Source organism: Vespula vulgaris, chromosome 5 (assembly GCF_905475345.1).
Source record: "Vespula vulgaris chromosome 5, iyVesVulg1.1, whole genome shotgun sequence".
Taxonomy (NCBI): Eukaryota; Metazoa; Arthropoda; class Insecta; order Hymenoptera; family Vespidae; genus Vespula; species Vespula vulgaris.
The window spans coordinates 8,842,501-8,863,851 of NC_066590.1; the positions used below are offsets into that span (position 1 = coordinate 8,842,501).

The 21,351-nt window shown below is 39.6% G+C and overlaps 1 protein-coding gene across 3 annotated transcripts in view; it reads left to right on the forward strand.

Annotated features, from left to right (window-relative positions):
• LOC127063981 (roundabout homolog 2-like) overlaps positions 1 to 21,351 on the forward strand; it is a 191,730-nt gene that overhangs the window by 161,727 nt on the left and 8,652 nt on the right. For 2 of the 3 annotated variants that reach the window (XM_050994408.1, XM_050994409.1), the window contains exons 3-10: positions 14,622 to 14,775; positions 16,138 to 16,268; positions 16,797 to 17,063; positions 17,527 to 17,807; positions 17,947 to 18,459; positions 18,734 to 18,964; positions 19,065 to 19,403; positions 19,485 to 21,285. In XM_050994408.1, the coding sequence (XP_050850365.1) occupies positions 14,622 to 14,775; positions 16,138 to 16,268; positions 16,797 to 17,063; positions 17,527 to 17,807; positions 17,947 to 18,459; positions 18,734 to 18,964; positions 19,065 to 19,403; positions 19,485 to 21,285 (3,717 nt within the window). The remainder of the gene's footprint in view (positions 1 to 14,621; positions 14,776 to 16,137; positions 16,269 to 16,796; positions 17,064 to 17,526; positions 17,808 to 17,946; positions 18,460 to 18,733; positions 18,965 to 19,064; positions 19,404 to 19,484; positions 21,286 to 21,351) is intronic. The other variant, XM_050994410.1, reaches the window with a different exon arrangement.

A 21,351-nucleotide genomic window follows, 5' to 3' on the forward strand; every position in this document is an offset into this window, starting at 1 on the left:
CGTCGAATTGACAATCGTAACTCTGAAGTCAATCGAATTCGTTTCTTCTTTTTTACAATAAATGTCAGTAGTGTTTTTATTTATCAGATGTATTGTTTTATACACACACATATATATATTTTCTATGGAGTAAACATGCTTCACTTTAATATTTATTATAAAACATAATTACTTTAATATTTATTTTAAAAAACCCAGTTGGGTTGCATTGAACCAATTAGATCTTTATAAATAGATATATATATATATATAGGTTGATTCAGAATTATATGTATTATATATGTATGTCTTATAATTACATTGATATATATATATATATATATATATATATATATATATATTTATATATAATCCTTACAATTATCTGTTAACTAATAAAATATTTGCTTTATATGCAACAAATATCCAATGTGTCCGAATTCGATATTTGCTAATTATGAATAGATCTAATATCTCATTTACTTTGACTATTATGTTTACTTCGTTATTAACTGATAAATTATTAACTCCGTTCATTCTATATAGGATTAGCTCGATAATTTGATCGATTGTAATGAAATTATTCGTGGAACGACCCCAAAAACGAATTAATGGCCATATGTGTAACGATAGACTTAAGTATTCGTATTCGTATAGTAGAAATATGATAATATAATATAATACATTCCTACTGTACTGAATACTTATCTTCTCCACTATATATATATATATACATATATATACATATAGATATATTTACAAAAGATTACAGTAGCTAAATCACTTCATTATTACAACATATCACAATAATCTTACCTTTACAAGCATACTTTTATAAAGCTGAACCAGAGGCAAAGATTACAAACCTCGCCGTAGGCGTTAAAAAAAAAAAAAGAAATAAAAAGGAAGAAAAGAGAACGAAGAAAGAAAAATACAAGAATAAGAAGTTGACGAGAATGATAAACACCACCCTCGGAACCAAAGAAGGGGAATATCATTATTATCGAAAGGACGAGTTATTATTATGCGGGGACCGACTGTAGGATAATATCGTGATTCATTGTCAACGTCAACGGGCATTTTCGGTGGATAATTGATAAAGGATACTCTTTCTGTCGTAGCTCGTGGCGCACATGTCACTGCGAGTTAATGGATGATAATAACGATGATCGATACGAAGACGGCCGATCAGAGACAGGCCAAAAAAAAAATACGAAAGAGGAAAAGAGACAGACAAAGAGATAGACGGACAGACAGAGAGAGAAAAAGAGAGAGAGAGAGAGAGAGAGAGAGAGAGGGAGAGACCAACAAAGAGAAGCATAGAAAGAGAAAGAACATACAGGGTTGCATCTGGGAAAACGGTATTACCGGAATTGATTTACGTTAAAGGCGAGTGTCGTTGACGTATTAACCGCACGGTATATCTCTTTACCCCCTTAAGGCCATACCGAAACGCGCACGTGCGCTTTTCCGTGGCAAAATAACAACGACCGATGCATCTTCTGGCCGACCGCATACGGGATTGCCGTAGAAACGCACTCCTAGTAAATGCAAATACGCGATATTTCTTCGTGGTCATGGAACGATCGCAAATCGCGTTACCCAGGCAAGATATTCGTAATGGAGCACAAATGACAGACGTACTGTATCCAGAATCTTTCGATATATACTCGGTTTTCAAACGGTAACGAGTTCGTTTCTTTTTCTTTTTTTCTTTCTTTCTTTCTTTTTTTTTTTTTATTTCCAAGGAGAACTTGCGAGACATCTTTTCGATCGAACTATTCGATCGTATTATAACACGAATTATTTCTAATTCACGAATTCTCTAACGAGTAACGAACGATGATTGGAAACTCAAAGGTTCCGAGCGATCCGTAGTTATTAAAAAACATTTGCCTTTATTTGTTTTATTCTAATCAGTCTTAGCCTTCGTCGTTGAGTCATTCTCTACGTGAAGCGGAAGGGAAAAAAAAAACGTGGCGGGAACAATATCGTCTGGGGACGATATCGATCGAATTAAAGAATCTTTAGAAAGCTCGTCCGGCGCCGATTGAAATAAGAAGAAGGGGAGAAAAAGAGAAAAAGAAAAAAAAAGAGAGAGGAAGAGAGAAAAGAGAGAAACTAAAGAGGCTGAAGGAACGTGAGTAACGCAGTAAACGATTATAAATATATCTTTGTTCTTTTCTTCTTCGCTCGAGACTTCGATTGACCAAACAGCAGCAACAGAGAGAAAGAGAGAAAGAGACAAAAACAGAGAAGGATAGAAAAACAAAAAAAAATAAAAGAGAGAAAGAAAAGGAAAGGGGAAACGAGGGGTTGCTTTGCACCGTCGTGAATTGTTTCGGCATGCTTGTCGGTGCGTTAAGATGTCCTGCCGACGACAACCAACCCCCTAGTTCTACCCCCACCATCAGCAGCACCATCACCACCACCCTCGAGCAGTCCACTTGGAAAGCCCTCATCGTGCGCAGATGGTAGCACTCTCTCTCTCTCTCTCTCTCTCTCTCTCTCTCTCTCTCTCTCTTTCTCTCTCTCTCTCTTTCGTACGTGGTACGTACGACGTATAGAGGGGATAAGTTCCAAGGGGGTTTAGGCTCTCATTAGTTCGTCCGTTCGCAGCGTGGCGACCCCTCGAAAGCGAGTGAGATAGAGATAGAAGAGAGGGGTAGGGAGGACACGGAAGGGTCCTTCAATTCTTTCGCTCCAGATCCCAACGTCCGTTAATTGGAGGTCGTTTGCCTACGCACCGGCTCTCACCGAGGGTTAGTTTCCCTTTCTATCATCCGCCTATTTGTTTCGTTTCTTCCTCGTCTTCTTCATCAGTCATTCTCTCTCTTTCTCTCTCTCTTTCTCTTTCTTTCTCTTCTCTTTCATTGTCACCACAACGAAGGCGCCAAGTCTCTGTGGTTCTCTCTCTCTCTCTCTCTTTCTCTCTCTCTCTCTCTCTCTCGTTCTCTGTGTCTCTCATTTTCTCTGTCCTAAGTGTCGTCTAGCCGTTTGCTTCTCCAGACTCTCGGCCGTTTATCTCCTTACGGGATAAGATGAGGGATGAAGGATGAGGAAGAAGAAGGAGGAGGAGGAGGAGGAGGAAAAGCTAGAGGAGGAGAAAGAGGAGAAAGAGAAGGGTGAGATGATGAGAGGGGAACGAGAGATCGATGCGACATATGCTCACCGTCTTTAGCCGATAATCGCGAGGAAGCAATGAGTGGGTATGGCCTGTGAGAGGACCTTTTAAGGAGGTAATTTTGAAGGAGTTGAAGGAAGGATAATGTATAACGGATGGAACACGTGGGAACGAGTTCGTTAACGTTCGACGACATTGAAACTGATGTGACGTTTTGAAGGATAATCGAACTCGTATAATAAAGTACAAGTAGTTCGATATGTATTATATTTTGAGAGAAGGTAAATTTATAATGTTACTTGTTTGTTATCTAAAATGAAATATCATTTCTGTTTGATTGATCATCAATCACGATATCACTCTTTAATTATGTATTATCGCGCACAAATATATCCTTTGATTTATATTATTCGCAGAGCTTTAAACTGTCTCTCCATTTTCGACTCGATTTTCTATTTCGAGTATATATCGAGGAATGTTCGATTCAGTACACAAACGTGGAGATAGCATCGAAGATAGATAATAAGCCGAGGAACCGTCTGCCGAGGGCTTTATTAATTAAGCGAGAAAGTCAATTATACTCGTTTGAGACGGACCGACGAGCGAAATGGATCTTAAAATTTTGTGAGGAGTGAAAAGTTTCGAAAATAACGGGATAAAGGAGAAGGGGGAAGAAGGGGAAGAAGGGGGAAGGGGGATGGAAGGGGTCGGAGACAAAAACTTTATGATACGAGAACTAGTCGACGAAGAATCGACGAAGAAGAAAGATGATAACTTGCACATAGAGACGATCTTTCTTTCTCTCTCTGTCTCTCTCTGTCTCTCTCGTTTGTTACGACGAGAATCCCGTAGCATCTGCTGTAAAAGTAAAATTATCGAGGCGATAACGGCGCGCAAGCCAGACGCGCCAGGAATGTCATCCGGTCTTTAAGAAAGAGCCACTTAAGATCGCGATAAAAAGGTGTTATGTCTCCTGATAATGCGAGATCAGCGCGACTGAAAAAGTAAATACACATAGATGGACAGAAAAAAATTGTGTGTATGTATGTATATGTGTATATTATATACAATGTGTATGTGTGTGTATATATATATATATATGTAAAAAGAAGGAAAAGAAGAAGAAAAGAACGACACATATGGTCCTTTTCGAACGACCCACGTGACCTCCTTTTCGTAAGGATCTCCTTTTTCGAGATATCACGATCGATCGAACGAAAGTCGTTTTGCCCATGGCGCTTTTTTAACACATACCTACACTTGCTTTATAAATCCGTTGTACACATGTAGCCTAGTGGGGCAATTTTTCGAGAAAGACAGACAGAGAGAGAGAGAGGGGGGGAGAGAGAGAGAGAGAGAAAAGCGGCAGCTGTAAATTTGCATACTCGATACTCGATGAATAATAATTTTCACGAAACTCGATCGAAGATTCTTTTTTCGATACCCGCTACGTCGCAAACGAAATTATTATGAATTTATTAATTTAGTACAATCCGTAACATCGTAAAGCACTCGTCATTCCCCCTCCCACACCCCACCTTCTCTCCACACTGTACCCCTAGAATTTCGGTAAACGATAGGACGTCCACTAAACGGAGAAAATTGAGATAAATCTCTCGTCACCCTTCGAAGAAAATACCATATAATTTTATTCATCAGTCAGGGCTGAGAAAGCTTGAGAAGAAAAAAAAGAAGGAAAAGAAAAAGAAACGATTCCATAAAAACGCATATATATATATATATATATATTTTTATAAGTGTTTCCGTCATAATAAACATAACAAATAGCCGTTCACGTTTCACTCGAATACGATTTCGATAGAAACATTCATACTTACCTTTTTCCAATCTAACGTGGCTTTCCGTTTCATGGAAAAAAAAATGTGATGTATTGCGTACGATAAGACGTAAAAAAAAGGACGAAGGACGAGGATTCGAAAGCACGCTCGTAATCTGTTTCGATAAGCTCCGTTCGTAATGTCAGCGAGGATAGAACAAGTGTAGGTAGGCATATAATACATATACATATCATATACATATACATATACATATACATATACATATACATATTCATATACATATACATATACATATACATATACATATACATATACATATACATATACATATACATATACATATACATATACATATACATATATACATATCATGTACATGTACATGTACATATATAGATATGTACATTCGACGTGCGGCAAGATGGAAAGAGAGATAAGGTTTGTGACTCTCCCATTGGGGTAAGCTAGTATGAACAAGGAAGGAAGGAAGGAAGGAAGGAAGGAAGGAAGGAAGGAAGGAAGGAAGGCAGGAAGGCAGGAAAGCAGGAAGGAAGGAAGGAAGGAAGGAAGGAAGAGGAGTAAAGGGAGTTAGTAGTGGTAACGATGGGCCCGAGTGAAAAGGGAAGGAGAAAGAAGCGTATGGAAAATCGATACCTTGCTGTCCGTAAGAGACTTAGAACCATAACACGTTTCAAGAGAGAGAGAGAGAGAGAGAGAGAGAGAGAGAGAATGAAAAACATACATATTTTGACTCTTCTTCATCTTTGTTTTTCTTTATTTTTAAATAATTAATTAAAAAGCAATCTTTCTTATTATCATTTGTTCGATTAAGAGAGAGAGAGAGAGAGAGAGAGAGAGAGAGAGAGAGAGAGAGAGAAAGAGTAAATGAGATATATTGACATCTAGAAAATATGTTACATATTGAACAATATAAAAAAATAATTAATTTCTATCGGTCGTATGTCACCTTTGACGCGACGTTGTAACTTTACCATATCGGTCGTACGTCAACTAAAAAGTGACAAAATTGAACAGGTACCGAATAAAATACCAACTCTCTGGACAAGTTATTTACAAATCGTTATATATACATATAACTATATACATATATATATATATATATATATATATATATATATATATATAAAAGAACGTTTTTCTTTGGTCCTTTGTAATTTCTTAATATTAATGAAAAACCATGAATCCGTTCACAAATATTCAATCATAGTTTTACTTTATTATCAAAGATTATTAAAGAAATGAAAAACGAAATAAATTGTAAATTACCAAATCCTCTCTTTCTCTCTCCCTTTTGTTTCATAACAATTTAGAAAAGCTACCCTCTTCGAAGGGTGATCGTAGATGATCTCGAAAAAGTTGGAAAGCCTCGTTTCGTAAGGGTTGCTGCTAGGAACAGTAAAGCCGATCGAACGAGCTTGCTTGCACGCGCGGTGTAAATGAAAAGACAACATCCAGTGTAGAAAGAGAGAGACAGAGACAGAGATAGAGAAGGATGCTGAACCGAGAACGATCGTTTCTAGAGCCGAACGAAAATATAACAAAGGGCCAACGCGTAACCCTGGTGGTGGTGCGATGATGCACGCGTGCCGTGTGCCTCGTCGCATCGAACCGTTTCTTCTTTTCTCTCGTCGCCTTTCTACGATGAGTCATACGTCATAGTCGGCATTACTCGACAACCATCACCATCGCCCACCAACACCACCCTGCTATTTAATCATCGTTAGTGCCGCACGAACGCCAGACAAGGAAGTGGATTACGCTTCGCAATTTATTTCGCGCCTTTTCAGAGCCTTGGCCGCAGCGGCATCGCCGTTTAACGTTTAATACTTTCTTTCTTTTACCTTCTTGCACGTTTGATTTATTTCGCGTTAAATCGATCATTAGTTTCAGTCTAATGTTCCTCATTCCTTTTCGAAATCTAATAATACCACAAAGTATAGCTTATCAATTAAATATATTCGAATAGTTTCTTTCGCATGATGATCGCAAAATGACCATCCTTTTATCATTTTAAATTGAGAATAATTAAAATTGAAGATTTAATTATTCGGGAATAATGTAAGTAATAACTTGAGTCAATGAACTTTCATACTTTATATTTCAATTTATTTTCATTTTATATCTACATCTATATTTTATTTATATGATTATTTGTATTCATTTTTTTACATTTTAAAAGTCATAATAATCGTCATACGTATATATCGAACGTAGAAGACAATTAGAAAGAAAGTCAAATCGAATTTTCGACAAGTAAATAGTTTGTCTTTTCTTTTTTTCATTCAATTCCTTTTCTTCCATTACAATTTTGGCCAGCTGACGAAAAAGAAATCTTCGTCTTTAATAGAAGAGACTTCTGCCAGATCCAACGTAGAACGCCTCTGGCTCTCCTTTATCTTTTCTCTTTCTATCTCTCTTCTCGATCTTATACCTACTTACACGAGAGATTCGTCCTGTCATCGGCGAGCGAAATGCGAATTGCATAGGAATGACTTGGAAATTTGCCGGGGGCATCGAAGATATCCACCGATGGTTAACCTCGTATCGGGAGCAGGAATTATGTTCGAGATAGGATCTCCAGTTCTCTGTCTCCCTTCCACCCTCTCATTTCCTCTCCCATCGTACACCGTATACCCTCCCCTTAACCCTCCCAAGCCACCTCCTCTCACCGACGTCATCTCATTCGACGTAATCGTTTTGCGAATCGCAATTAACGGGATATCCAAATATCCATTTAATAGAATCGAGAGTAGAAATCGTATCAAGAACGACGTAATAATATCCCATCTCAGCATGGCTCTGTGGTCGCCGTAGGTATGCACTTATACATCTTTATACGTATATATGTACATCTATGCGTACGTATATGTGTATACGTACGTACTTACCTACGTACGTACGTACGTACGTATGTAGACAGATAGATGTACGTACCAATGTCCGGAGATTTCTTGCTGGAATAACATTTATTTCAATTAATTCCCTTTCCAATGGTCGCTGAGAACTCGGCGATTCTCTATCGTTCCTTGAAAACACGTTCGCTGATTAAACGTCGACCTTACAAAAACGTATACGTTTCGTCTACAGTCCGGAAACTTACGGAAATAATATGCTAGAACTATACTGAAAAACCATCTCGAAGGGAAATAACGTAGTAACGTAACGTAAAGAATAGTAAGTCTGTAAAAGTACGTATATATCCGTTTAAATGTATAGATGTACGAGAGTTTGTCTATAATAGAGAACCATGCTCGACGATAAAATCATTGTCGAAAGACAAGTTTTTTTGTTTCTTTTTCCACTTTTTTCTTTTTTTATTTAATTTGTTTTCTTTCGTTCTTTTTTTTTCCAAAAGGATCCGCGATAAAAACTAGTGTTTACATCGTGAGTCACAATAGAGTCGGGCACACGAAGTGTTTACGTACGAGCGGTTGTTGTTCGATGGTTTTTATTCGTTTAAAAAAGGGTACACGAAGAAAATTGAAAAGGTGTACGAGATGATTCAGATTTAATTAATTTAAATTCAATCAGAGAAACGAGTATCATACGTATCAATGTTTCTTCCGTCGTATACCATTCGTTTCTTATGCGACCTCTATGATTAATCATTTTAGAATTAAATAGAGATTCTTCGTTCGAATAGAATAGAACAAAAAAAAAAGAAAAGAAAAGGAAAAGAAAAATTTAATCGTAGCTACCACTTTTTTTCTTATACGTAAAGTTTAATAAAAACGATAATTAACGAAGAACACGAATTTTTACCTTTTATCGTATCACGTGTCATTAATTACATTACGTTTTTAAATAATAACATTCGAACGAAACGATATCGAATCACGTTCATTTTCTAATACAAGGAGAATCGATCGATCCTGTGTATACAAAATCTCAATTATATTTTCATACTTCATTTATCTAAAAGAAAAAAAAAGGGATAAAAAAATAAAACGACGAATCGAACAATGATCTTCCTTATCATAATCGAGTACAATCTTCGTGCGAGACTCTTGGAAAAGTGAAAAACAACGTGACATCTTAACGCCTGAAGGAGTTAAAGCAAATCGACGAAGAAGAAAAAGAAGAAGACGAAGAAAAAGAAGAAGAAGAAGAAAAAGAAAAAAAATGGAGGAAAAAAATCGTGGCAGCTCGCGTTCGTCCATTATTAGCGTGAGCAGCACGCGATACATGAAGTGCAGCGGCACGCGGCGACTACGTTCGAATGAGCTTGAAAGATATTCAAGAATAAGAATAAGAAGAAGAAGAAGAAGAAGAAGAAGAAGAAGAAGAGAAAGAAGCAAAAGAAGAAGCAGAAGAGCAAGAAGAAGAAGAAGAAGAAACAGAAGAAGCAGAAGAAGAAGAAGCATAAGAAGAAGATGAAGAAGAAGAAGAAGAAGATGGTTGACTTTGAAATCGACTTCACTTCCATCGAGAACACCTCCACCTCTTTCTGATCGTCTTCTCGTCACCAGCAACAACCGACACAGCCAAAGGCTGTTCTCGATTACGAAGAGAGCATCATACTTGCTCTCTCTCTCTCTCCTTCTCTCTTTCTCTCTCTCTCTCTCTCTTGTCTGCCTACCACTCACGCGTACCACCGTAATAGGACTTTAATATTATTTTGTAGTCGATGTAACGTGCACTGGGCGTACACCTCGAACGTAATAACGGTACGAGAATATGCCATTATACCAGCGTTGATTCCCTCCGAACGATCGTTGGATCCCTTCAAACAACGAAGAGTAATCCTCTCTCTCTCTCTCTCTGTCTCTGTCTCTGTCTGTCTATCTGTCTATCTCGCTCAGTCTTATTAGGAAGATCTTCCTTCTCTTACTCCATATAAATGTGTGTGTGTGTGTAAGAAAGAGAGAAGATCATCTTCGATGCAACCCCCTGAGGGATGATCGACCACGAATCCCTGCACGATCGATATGTTAAAGGAGAAAGAGAGAGAGAAATAGAGAGAGCGAGAGAGAGAGGGAGAGAGAGAGAGAGAACGGTTAATACAATAGCTGCCTATCTCAAGTTAGAACTACCGAGATTTGTTCTAAACGACGTAATTGCTATATCGTGCATTGGCTTCCCTTCACTTCGGAAATACTAGCAGAGGGCTAAACAATAGAATGGATCGTGATTAAAAGCAATAGAAATGTTCGAAAATATTTATTTCATTCATCCTTTTTTCTCGTCATTTTCTTTCAATTTTTTTCATCTAAACGTGCGCAGACGATTTCAATTCGTAATAAAAAATAATTGGATTTCTCATGTCGATGTTCATTATCATTTAAAGTATAGTTGAACGAGGACGAACTGATAAAAATGAAAAAGAAAGAAAGAAAAAAGACAGAAAAATTCAAGAAAAGAAAAGAAAAGAAAAGAAAATAATTATAGCGCGAGGTGTTAGCATTAATTAACTTACATCTCCTTCTTTCTTTCCTTCTCTCTCGTTTCGATTATTCTTATCGAGGGATTTCTTCTCTTGCGGAAAAAAGAAAAAATAAGGAAAGAAAAAAAAAGAAGAAAAAAAAAGAAGAAGAAAAAAAAAGAAGAAGGAAAAAAAAGAGTAGTCCTCGCAAATGGTCCTCGATTAAGCGTCGAAAGCGGGCGGCGTTGTTTGCGGACGAGCTGCGAATGCTAACAAGAGAATCCTTTTTACGAGACACGTTGCACATCGCGAAAATCCGTTAACTCGTACGGCGCGAAGCCGCAACGCCATCGATAGAATCGAACGTTAATCGAACACTCTAACCGGCAGCAAAACCCTTCGTTGCTCTTCGTCTCTACCTACGAGTTCGAGCCTTCCATTTAAATTCGTAATTTTATAAATTGCCGGATTTAATCTCGATCGGTCATAACTTAGCTTTTCGTCCCGTCGTTACCGTTCCACCGGCTTAATGCACTCTATTCGACGACGACGACGACGACGACGACGACGACGACGACGACGACGACGATGACGACACACCCCCTGACTCCTCTCTCTCTCTCTGTCTCTATACTTCTCACCCCCCTTTTTTCATACCCTACGTCTCGATAACCTTTTTTTCTCTCTCATTTTTCGCACTTTTCCCTGTTATTTATCGCCCTCTATTCGCTGCACTCTCCCTCTCCATCCCTCCCTCCTCCCCTCCCTCACTCCCTTCATCCCCCAAACGGGAACTTCTGGAAAGCTTCGACAAGCTCTCGATCTTTCCTTTTTTTTCTTTTTCGTTCTTCCTTTTTCCTTTTACGTTTCTCTTTTCTTTCTCTTTTTCTTTCTTCTTTTCCTACTTCTTTTCCTTTTTTCTTTTCCTATTTTTTTTTCTTTTTTGTTACTTTCGATTTCATACAGAAAGTATTCATGCGTTTGCACTACGTGCAAACTTTTGTTCCGAGAGAAAAGATAACAAAGTAAATAAGAAGAATGTTTCGTCGATACTTGTCTACCTTACCTTTTTAACTTATATCTTAATTATCTATTTTATATTAAAATTGTAGATAGATATGTCTTATCATTGAACGGGATAATAGATAAAACTTGAATAGTTTAAGAAACACCTGGATAATGAACTTACAATCGAACGGACAATATTTGCCAGCTTTTATCTTCCTATACCACGAGAACAAGAGAAAGAGAGAGAGAGAGAGAGAGAGAGAGAGAGAGAGAGAGAGAGAGAGAGAGAAAGAGAGAGAGAGAAAGAGAGACTGTTAAATCGGTCTTGGTTCTCTTAATGGACGCTCGGCTTCGATCGATCGGCTTTTACGGGGTTTCAAGCAGCCCCTTTCTCTCTCCTTCTCTAACCCTTCTCACCGCGATGCTGGTGGAACGTTTTCCGAGTAATCCGACCTTGCGCGACAAATGGTAATGGTATACGTCAAGGTGAGAGCATTAACGACCGATGCCACGACGACTACGACTCTTCAGCTTCTCCGACGTCGTATAATACTCTACACCGGAATTCGATCGGACGAATTAGTCTCTCTTCAAGAAGTCGAGAATTTCTCTACGAAACGAGACGAATAGACAGAGAGAGAAAAAGAGAGAGAGAGAGAGAGAGAGAGAGAGAATGAGAGAGAATGAGAGGGAGAAAGAAAGATGGAAAGAGATCATACAATAAAAAAGTTAATCCATTAAAGAAGGAAAGAAAGACGGTTAAAAATGAAAGAGGGGAAAGGTAATAGAGGTAGAGGGGAAATGGAAGGGAGTAGGTAGATAAGAATGAAAGAAAGGAGTGGGGGAGAGGGTGGTTCATAAAAGTCGCGAAAAGAATATAACTCCGAAATAGACGAAACGATCTTTTTTTCCTATCTTCTTGGAAGAAAATGAGAGAACAAGTGCAAGAGCCTAACGAAATAGCTATCTCCGGACACTCACCCAATCCGCCCACCTATCTCTATCCCATCTCCCTCCCCCTCCTCCCCCTCCTCTTTTCTCCCTACTGCCACTGTTCTTTAGCCCCATGTTTTCTCGTAATAACATGCTCCTTTCTTTTCTTTTCTTCACAAAAATTCAACGCTTGTACAAACTAATTTTGCGCGAGCGTGCCAACGGACACGCATATATATATATATATATATATGTGTGTGTGTTCATACGTGTATGTGTGTGTTTGTGTGTATGTGTAGGTTTACGTAAGTATATATGCATGGCAGTACGTAAAAGAGTAGCAAAAGAAGAAAAAAAGAAAGGAAAAGAAAAAACGAAAGAAGGAGAAAAAAGGAAATGAAGAAAAGCTCGGCAGCTACTAGCGAGTGGAAAAAGACGAACAGCATGAAAGGTAACGTGCTTTTCTGCGCGTGGCTATTTGCGCGGTGCCGTAGACTAAAGTAAAGTCGTGAACGAGCAGAAAGATAGATAGAAAGAGAGAGAGAGAGAGAGAGAGAGAGAGAGAATAGAGAGAAAGAGATAGAGAGATAGAAAGATAGAAGGAGAGGAAGAGAGGGAGAAAGATAAAGAGAGAAAGAAAGAGAGAGAGAGAGAGAGAGAGAGTAAGAGGGAAGACGAGACGATGGGCCGGTCTTCGACGAGCTTCGCCGAGAATTCGGAGAGAATTTCCAAAGGTTAGGAGGGTGAGTGGGAGGAGGGTGAGGACGATAAACGAGGGACTTGGGGCGAAGCGAGTCAAGAACTCAACCCATACGAGCCGACCCTTCTCTTTCCTCGTCTTTCTCGTGGATCGAACGAGAAAGAGGGAGTGGGAGGGAGAGAGTAAAAGAGAAAGAGAGAGAGAGAAAAGGGATTACGATCGATTTACGTCGAAATCGCTTCGACCGTCGTTCCATAAACGATACCTATGCAAGACCCTTCTCGATTCTTCTTCCTCTTGTATCTTCATCTCCTATCTCTTTCTATCTCTCTCTCTCTCTCTCTCTCTCTCTCTCTCTCTTTCTCTCTCTCTTTCTTCCTCTCTTTTTCTCTGTCTCTCTTTCTCTTTCTCTTTGCCATCCACTTTCCTCGCTTCCTTCGCACGTACAAACTCGCGACCATATCTCTTGGCCTTTAATTACGTCGTTTACACAGCATCTCCCACCCTCTTCTTTCTCTCTTACTCTCACTCTCTCTCTCTCTCTCTCTCTCTCTCTCTCTCTTACTCTCACTCTCATTCTCTTTCTCTTTCTCTCTTTCTCTTTTTTACTCTCTCTCTCTCTCTCTCTCTCTCCCTCTTTTTCTCTAACAGCTTCTCGTGTTTAACTTTTTTCGTCGAGCCACCACCCCAGACAAATAAATTTCTACATTGACTCGGCCCTAGACGCGTATATTCGCGACCGCTTTTAAAGACCGTTATTCCGGTCGCGGAGATAAATGTTGCATTGCGCACGTTTCATAGGTATTATTTCGAAATTCGCACCACCGGAATCTAGCTTTCGGCGAATACTTTCCTTTTTTTCTTTCTTCCTTTTTTCTCTTTTTTCTCTTTTTTTCATCTAGTATAACGTTTACTTTTATATTCCGTATAACGAGATTGGAAAGTCCTATATCGATCGTTCGTATTTACTAATGTTAAAATATACGCATGAAGTTTCTGCAAAAAAAAAAGGAAATGAGAAAAAGAATTCTTAAACGTTAAATAATAATTTTTCATCAATACAAGTTACTTAGAAAAGTCATCTATATATATACATATACATATACATATATATATATATATATATATATATATATATATATATATATACATATATACAGTATATTCATAATTTTTGCATATTTGCATATTTAAAACAAAAACGAAATTGCATAAAGTAAAAATTACTACGTAAGAGAAAATTAGTATGTATTTGGATTTTTTTTCTTAAAAGCTATCATCCTCTTTCCGATGTAACAAAATTGCTGAACCATCTTATACGTACATATATACATACATATATACATACATAGATACATACATAGATACATACATACATATACATACATACATATACATACATAGTAATACACATAGGAACCTTATGTAGAATTTATACATATATAGGTATACCAATGAATCTTTTTCTGAACAAAGCGAATATCCGACGAATCTCTCGAGTTTCGTCGGAGAAAGAGAAAGAGCGAGAGCGAGAGCGAGAGAGAGAGAGAGAGAGAGAGAGAGAGAGAGAGAGAGAGAGAGAAATAGATTGATAGATAGAAGGAGAAATCGTTGGAATCATCGATCGACAATACACATCCTCCTACCTAGCTACCTACCAGTGCTTTAATGCTTCGTGCATTTGGATGATTGCAGTACTACGAGACGAGTTTCGGACAGAACCACAGAACACAAGGGTGGCTGCTGGAGAAACCGCCATGCTAGAATGCGGACCACCCAGAGGTCATCCGGAACCAACCCTCCATTGGAAGCGGAACGGTCACGTTATAGACTTGGAAAGCAACAAACGGTGAGTACTACCGAATCATCCATTCTCTCTCCCTCTTTGTCTTTCTCTCTCACCCTCTATGTATATATATCTTCTCTCCATCTTTCTCTCTGTCTCCTTCTCTCTCTCTCTCTCTCTCTCTCTCTCTCTTTCTCTTGAGTTTCGATGATTCTGTCCATTCTCTACGCATTCCCTAACGATAACCGTGTCAGAATACGTGTGCTTCACGTCTTGAAATTAATATGCTTGTGAATTCTATAGAAGACTAATCAATAAATCCATGTCAATGATTTCCGAGATAAAACGTCGATAATGAGAAGAACTAATTATGTCAGATCAGAGTGGCTTTCGTGCGTATAGTTCTAAATTAGAGAAAATTAATTATTTCATTACCGACCGCATCGAATCTTTTTTACGTGAAATAATCTGTGCGCGCGTATGGTCGTAATTGCATAGAATAAAAACATATAGACATGTAACATTTTTCATTCCCTTTCTTTCACACAAATTTAAAAGTTATTTTGTATTCCCTCGTCGGCTTTCATTTTAATCACGGTACTCGAATAAATCGATTTCATTAAAAAAAAAAAAGAAATAAAAAAAAAGAAAAAAAAGGGGGAAAAAAAAAAAATAAAAAAGAGAGAGAGAAAGAGAAAATAAATATAAAAATAAAAATAAAAATAAAAGAAGAAATAAAAGAAGGGAGGAGGAGGGGAAAAAAAATAATGGAAGGGTTTATCAGTGAAAATCCAGGTACCATTCGAGGAACCCGATGGAACGTTAAACTCCGAAAATCAATATCGTCGAAAGTTCCCAACCCTATCCAATAGAAACAACAAACGGATATATCGAACGGACGATAATTTAGACTCGGAGTAGTACGAATTAAATCCGGTTACGTTTAGCACGCACGTTTCTGACGTGCACGCAGAGAGCGAGCGCACTGGCAGCAGCATTGCGCGGGCTTGCGCTTAATGCCCGTTCGAAGAGCACGGAGGAAACACGATCTCTCGTCGACAGCGAAATTAACGGGCGCTATAAATTAAAGGGTGTAATCGAGGAGCGATTGATTTAATGCTGCCTCGTCGGCTCTCTCTCTCTCTCTCTCTCTCTCTCTCTCTCTCTCTCTCTCTCACTCTGATGCCTTCGAATCTCTCTCCCAACTCGTTAATTAGTAGTCCATCCGACGGTGACATTCTACGTGCGTGTTGTGTCCCCTCATACTATCTCACTCTCTCTCTCTCTTTCTTTCCCTCTCTCTCTCTCTCTCTCACACACACACACAAAGAGAATAATTTCCATTACATGTTTTTCCATGATGAATCAATCAATCGAAACAATTTACCAATGACTTTTTCCCAACTCTCCTTCGACTTTTTTTAGAATTACTCTTGTCGACGGTGGAAACTTGTTGATCTCCGACGTAAGGCAGACGGATCAAGGAAAGTATCAATGCATTGCCGAAAACATGGTCGGAGTTAAGGAATCAGCGATTGCGTCGCTCACTGTATATGGTATGGACTATAATTAATTTTGCTTTGGTTTTCTTTACTGTAGAATTTAGAAACTTTTTAAGAAAGGATATAAAACTCTGAGAAAGTTGGAGAAATGTAATCGGTAGATATTTAATCATTTGATAGACGATACAGGATGTTTCATAATTTTGTAGTACAAAATCCCTTTTCTTTAGAAAGAAAAATGATGCAAATGTTCATTGAATCATCGTATATTGTATATACATTTAAAAAAAGGAACAACACGATTTTTGTCAATCGATGGACAATAGAGTTCTATAAGTCCAGATTACAAAGTCTATTATATCGGATAGAAAACGTTCATTGATTCGTCAAATATAAATTTAAGAAAAAAAAAAGAAAGAAAGAAAAAAGAATAATAGAGAAAAATTGAGATAAATCTTAGTTGAAATATCAGACTTATGTGAGATCCTATAGAAAGAATCTATCATGGAGACTTGAAAAGCTTCGATAATTGGACTCTTCTAAGAAAGTAAACTCGATTAAATCGACCATTCGTTATTTCAGTGAAACCATACTTCAGCGCCATACCAAGCAACCAAACTATTCTGACGGATCAAACCGCAGAATTTGCTTGTCGAGTGGGTGGCGATCCACAACCAGATATCTTATGGCGTCGTAACGATGGAAAGATGCCGATTGGCCGAGCTCACATTTTGGATGACAAAAGTTTGCGCATCGAGAGGGTAATACCCGAGGATCAGGGAACGTATATATGCGACGCGGAGAACGAAGTCGGCGCTATTTCGGCGAGTGCGGTACTCACCGTTCATTGTGAGTATAAATAGAGAGAGAGAATCGATTGGTAGGGCTTGACTCATTGTCTCGGAAATAGTTCCTACGACGACAAGGAGGACGCGTTCGTTCGCATAATCGAGTCAGATATTTCATTTTTAATCTCTCGCCAACGAGTCATTAGCGTTTAAGAGACACTAAAAATAAATGGACGCGTTCACAAGCCGTCGAAACCGGTATTATGCTAGGCCAAGCTATTGTAGATTTATTACTTCTTTCCGTAATGCAATCTAACAACCGGTTGAAGAATACGAAAGCTTTTGCTTACTTAAATGTCACCTCGATAAGGTTACTTTTCCTAAACACGATAAATCCCTTGTTCGCTGTCGTTATAAATTATTTTCTTAGTTCATACAAAATTTTAACAAACTGTTTGAAAATGTTAAAGGGACGTTATTATCGAAATTAATTCATAATAAATTATCATTGTGATTGTCAACAGCGAAGCCGGTGTTCGTGAACTTTCCGAAAGACGAAACGGTTAGTACCGGATCGGATGTATCTTTTTCGTGTTCCGCTCGTGGTTCTCCGAAGCCATCGATATTTTGGACCCGTGAGGGCTCTCAGGAGCTGATGTTTCCGGGAAACACTTATCAGAGTAGATACACGGTCACTCAGGACGAAAGTTTGCGCATAAAAGGTGTGATAAGGAAAGACGAGGGCCATTACGTGTGCAGTGCCATAAGCCAAGCTGGTGCAAGTACGGCGACTGTCTTCCTTCAGGTAAGTCCAGGACACCTGAGGTAACAGTAATCTAAAGGTGCAACGGCTCTAAAGGCATCATAAAAATGAAAACATAGACTTTATTACACCTGTACAAGCTGTTAACTCGTCGTCTCTTGTTCGTTTCCTGTTAACAAAGGTGATGTCTGCCGAAGACATACCACCTCCGATAATCGAGTTGGGCCCAGCAAATCAAACGCTTCCTGTCAAAAGCGTTGCTACGTTACCTTGTCGTGCTGTTGGTACTCCAACCCCAAAGGTACACTGGCACAAGGACGGTGTTCTCATCCAACTAGGAAATCGTATCACAATGGCTAACAATGGAACTTTATTCATCGATGACCTTCAAATGAGTGACTCCGGATTATATACGTGTATTGCGAGCTCAGAATCCGGTAACACATCTTGGTCTGCCACATTGACGGTCAGCACGACGACGACCTTTCACAGAACTCCGGAAATATCGGCATTGCCCCAGAGCCCGAGCAAACCTAGAATCATAAACGCTACTAGTAACTCGGTTACTCTGACGTGGAGTCCTGGCAACGAGGGCCAAAGCAAAATCATTGGTTATAACATCGAGTATTTCAGTAGCAATCTGAATACTGGTTGGGTCGTTGCAGCTACCGGTGTCATCGACGATACCTACACCGTAAGTATCGCCATAAACATATTTACTTACGTATATTCAAAAGATGCATATGCTGAGTGAATTTTATCACGAATTAACGAAAAGATATGAAATTGAAAATTGAGATTCTTTTGGTGTGACTACTTATTACGAATTAACGAAAAGATAAAGTTGAAAGAGATTCTTTCGTTATGACTATTTATATCACTAGAAATTTTCTCTTCTACAGTGTTTCCACGAATATGACGATGATGATAACGATGACTATGATAAAGATCAACATTTCCTGTTACAGGTAACGGATTTAAAGCCCGACACCAACTATGTGTTCCTCGTGCGTGCCGAGAATAGTCACGGCTTGTCGCTTCCTGGACCGTTGTCCGATGTCGCTCACACGAGCAGCCTTGATCAACGGACGGTACCACAGATAGAATTGATTCGCGCGAGGGATCGGCTTAACAGCGAAATACTGCACTTGAAGGAAGTCCAACCGTTGAGCAGTACCAGCGTTAAAATTATGTGGGACGTAAGTTCGAGATCAAAAGCGGTTACTTGGACAGTGACAAACGTAAATCCCCTTCGTCCGGTTGGAAGCGATCCTTGAGCATTTCCTCTTTGTATTTTAGATACTTGGTGCAGCTGATTTAGTCGAGGGTCTTTATATACGATACCGTGAGCTCACCGAGAAGCCAGAATATCGTATGGTAACTGTATTCAACGCCGGTGCAACTAGTTACGTTCTAACCAATTTGGAGAAGTACACGAGGTACGAGTTCTTCCTCGTGCCATTCTACAAAACTATAGAAGGGAGACCTAGCAATGTAAAATTGACTACAACTTTGGAGGATATACCGTCTAGTGCGCCGGAAAACGTTCACGTCGGTATGATCAATATGACTTCGGCGTTTGTACGATGGTCACCGCCACCGAAAAATGCACAGAATGGACAATTGATAGGATACAAAGTGAGATTCTTATTTAACTTCACTTTCCGTTCTATAAGATCAATGTTTCCTTGCCATTTACTTTATATCGTTTATTTACAGATTCAAATAAAGAGCAACAGCAGCAATAAGATCTTGGGTCAAATGTCACTAAACGCTTCTACCACATCAGTCGTGATCAACAGTCTCTCGATGGGTGGACTTTACACAGCACGCGTAGCTGGCTTAACGCGCATTGGATTAGGTCCTTTCTCCAATCCGACTCTCCTGAACATGGATCCAGGTCAATTGACGCAACTTCCACCTCGAACAGATCCGAGTCACGGCAGCGTCTCCATCGTACGAGAAACTTGGTTCCTGATACTCGTAATTACGATGGTCTTCACAGTCGTGGCTGCTCTCTTGGGTGCTCTTTATGTGAGACGCAGACAGGCGATGAGCAAACAATTAGGTCATTTAAACGTTCCGGTGAGTACGGCAAATGACATATGTCAGCTGAATAAGGACACTTTGTGGTTGGAACGTGGCTGGAGACCGTCGAACACTCTTCAGGGTCCCACCGATAAGGAGTGCGAAACCAAGTTGTTAAATAATCAGCAGATGCTTGCCCCGGGGATTGTCAGCATGTCTGGATCGGAGTACGCCGAGGTCAACTTAACCACGTTTTACAATTCGAGAAAACAATTGCAAGCACCACCCGAACCGTACGCTACTACCACGTTGTGCGTTGGCAGTCGAAGTCCGGACTCGATGGAAACCAGCGGACAGAAATCAAATTCTAGCGATTCCTGCATGAAACCTGACTACTCCAGTTTGGATTCGAATCAAGAACACAACAAATCGACGATGTCACCCAGCAGCGACAACACTAGCAGCGTGTATACCGATGAGAACGCGGATATACAAAGAAGACCACAGTATAAAATACCCATATCAAACAATCCCCAAAGTGCTGTAAGCACAAGCGGCACGGCAATGCCCAACTGGTGCGACATGATGCCACCTCCGCCGGAACACCCACCGCCTTCGGGAACGTTATTGTCCGGAAGAATGCAGCAACAACAGCAACAGCAACAGCAACAACAACAACAACAACAGTCGCAACAACAACAGCAGCAACACCATCAACAGCAAGTTTCGTTCAGTCCTCACTTAGGCAAGAGGAACATACAGAATGACTTGGACGGTTCTGGATCGTGCAATTCGCAGAGTCCACCAACACCACCTATCAGAGCAGGCAACAGTTTCAGTTCCTCACCGACACCTTGGACTGGACAACCTCCGCACGACATGGCTGCTTACGCGAACATGCAACAAAGTGGTAGATACACCACGCTTCCACCGCAAACTAATCCACCCCCGGTACCCTGTTTCCCTCAAGGCTTCAATCACTACGATTACAAAACTCAAGAGAACGAGTACGAAAGTGGCTCTGTGATTTACGGCCATCACAATGGCCTTCCCGACAACTATAGAAATCACGACAACGCTTTCAGCCGTATAAACCACGCGAATCCTCATATAGAACATTCGGTCGCCATGAGCGACGATATTTACAGACGCAACGATGCGATATTCCGTGGTGAAGATCTCTATCAGCAGGACAATGACGAATGGGATAGAAAATCCTGTGACTCCAACACCCACTCGGACATGTGTTGCTCCTGCTCCGAGTCTAGCTGTCTCTATGCAGATACGATCGAGTATAACAATCAATTCGCGCAATCCGGATGTGTTCACAGTAGAAGCGACTCAAGAAGTAGGGACAACAAGAGCCCACGTAGGAGAAACAACAGAGCTTCATCTCCTGCTTACAGCAGCGACAGTAATTACTCTTGTATTCCACAAAGGCAATGTGGAAGCATCGGCTCGCAGGAGAGATCGAGGCATAATCGTTGCAAAGGTAATTAATCGACGTCATCTGAAATAAAATTATTGAGTCTCGTAATAGTTTTTTAACGTGCTATGG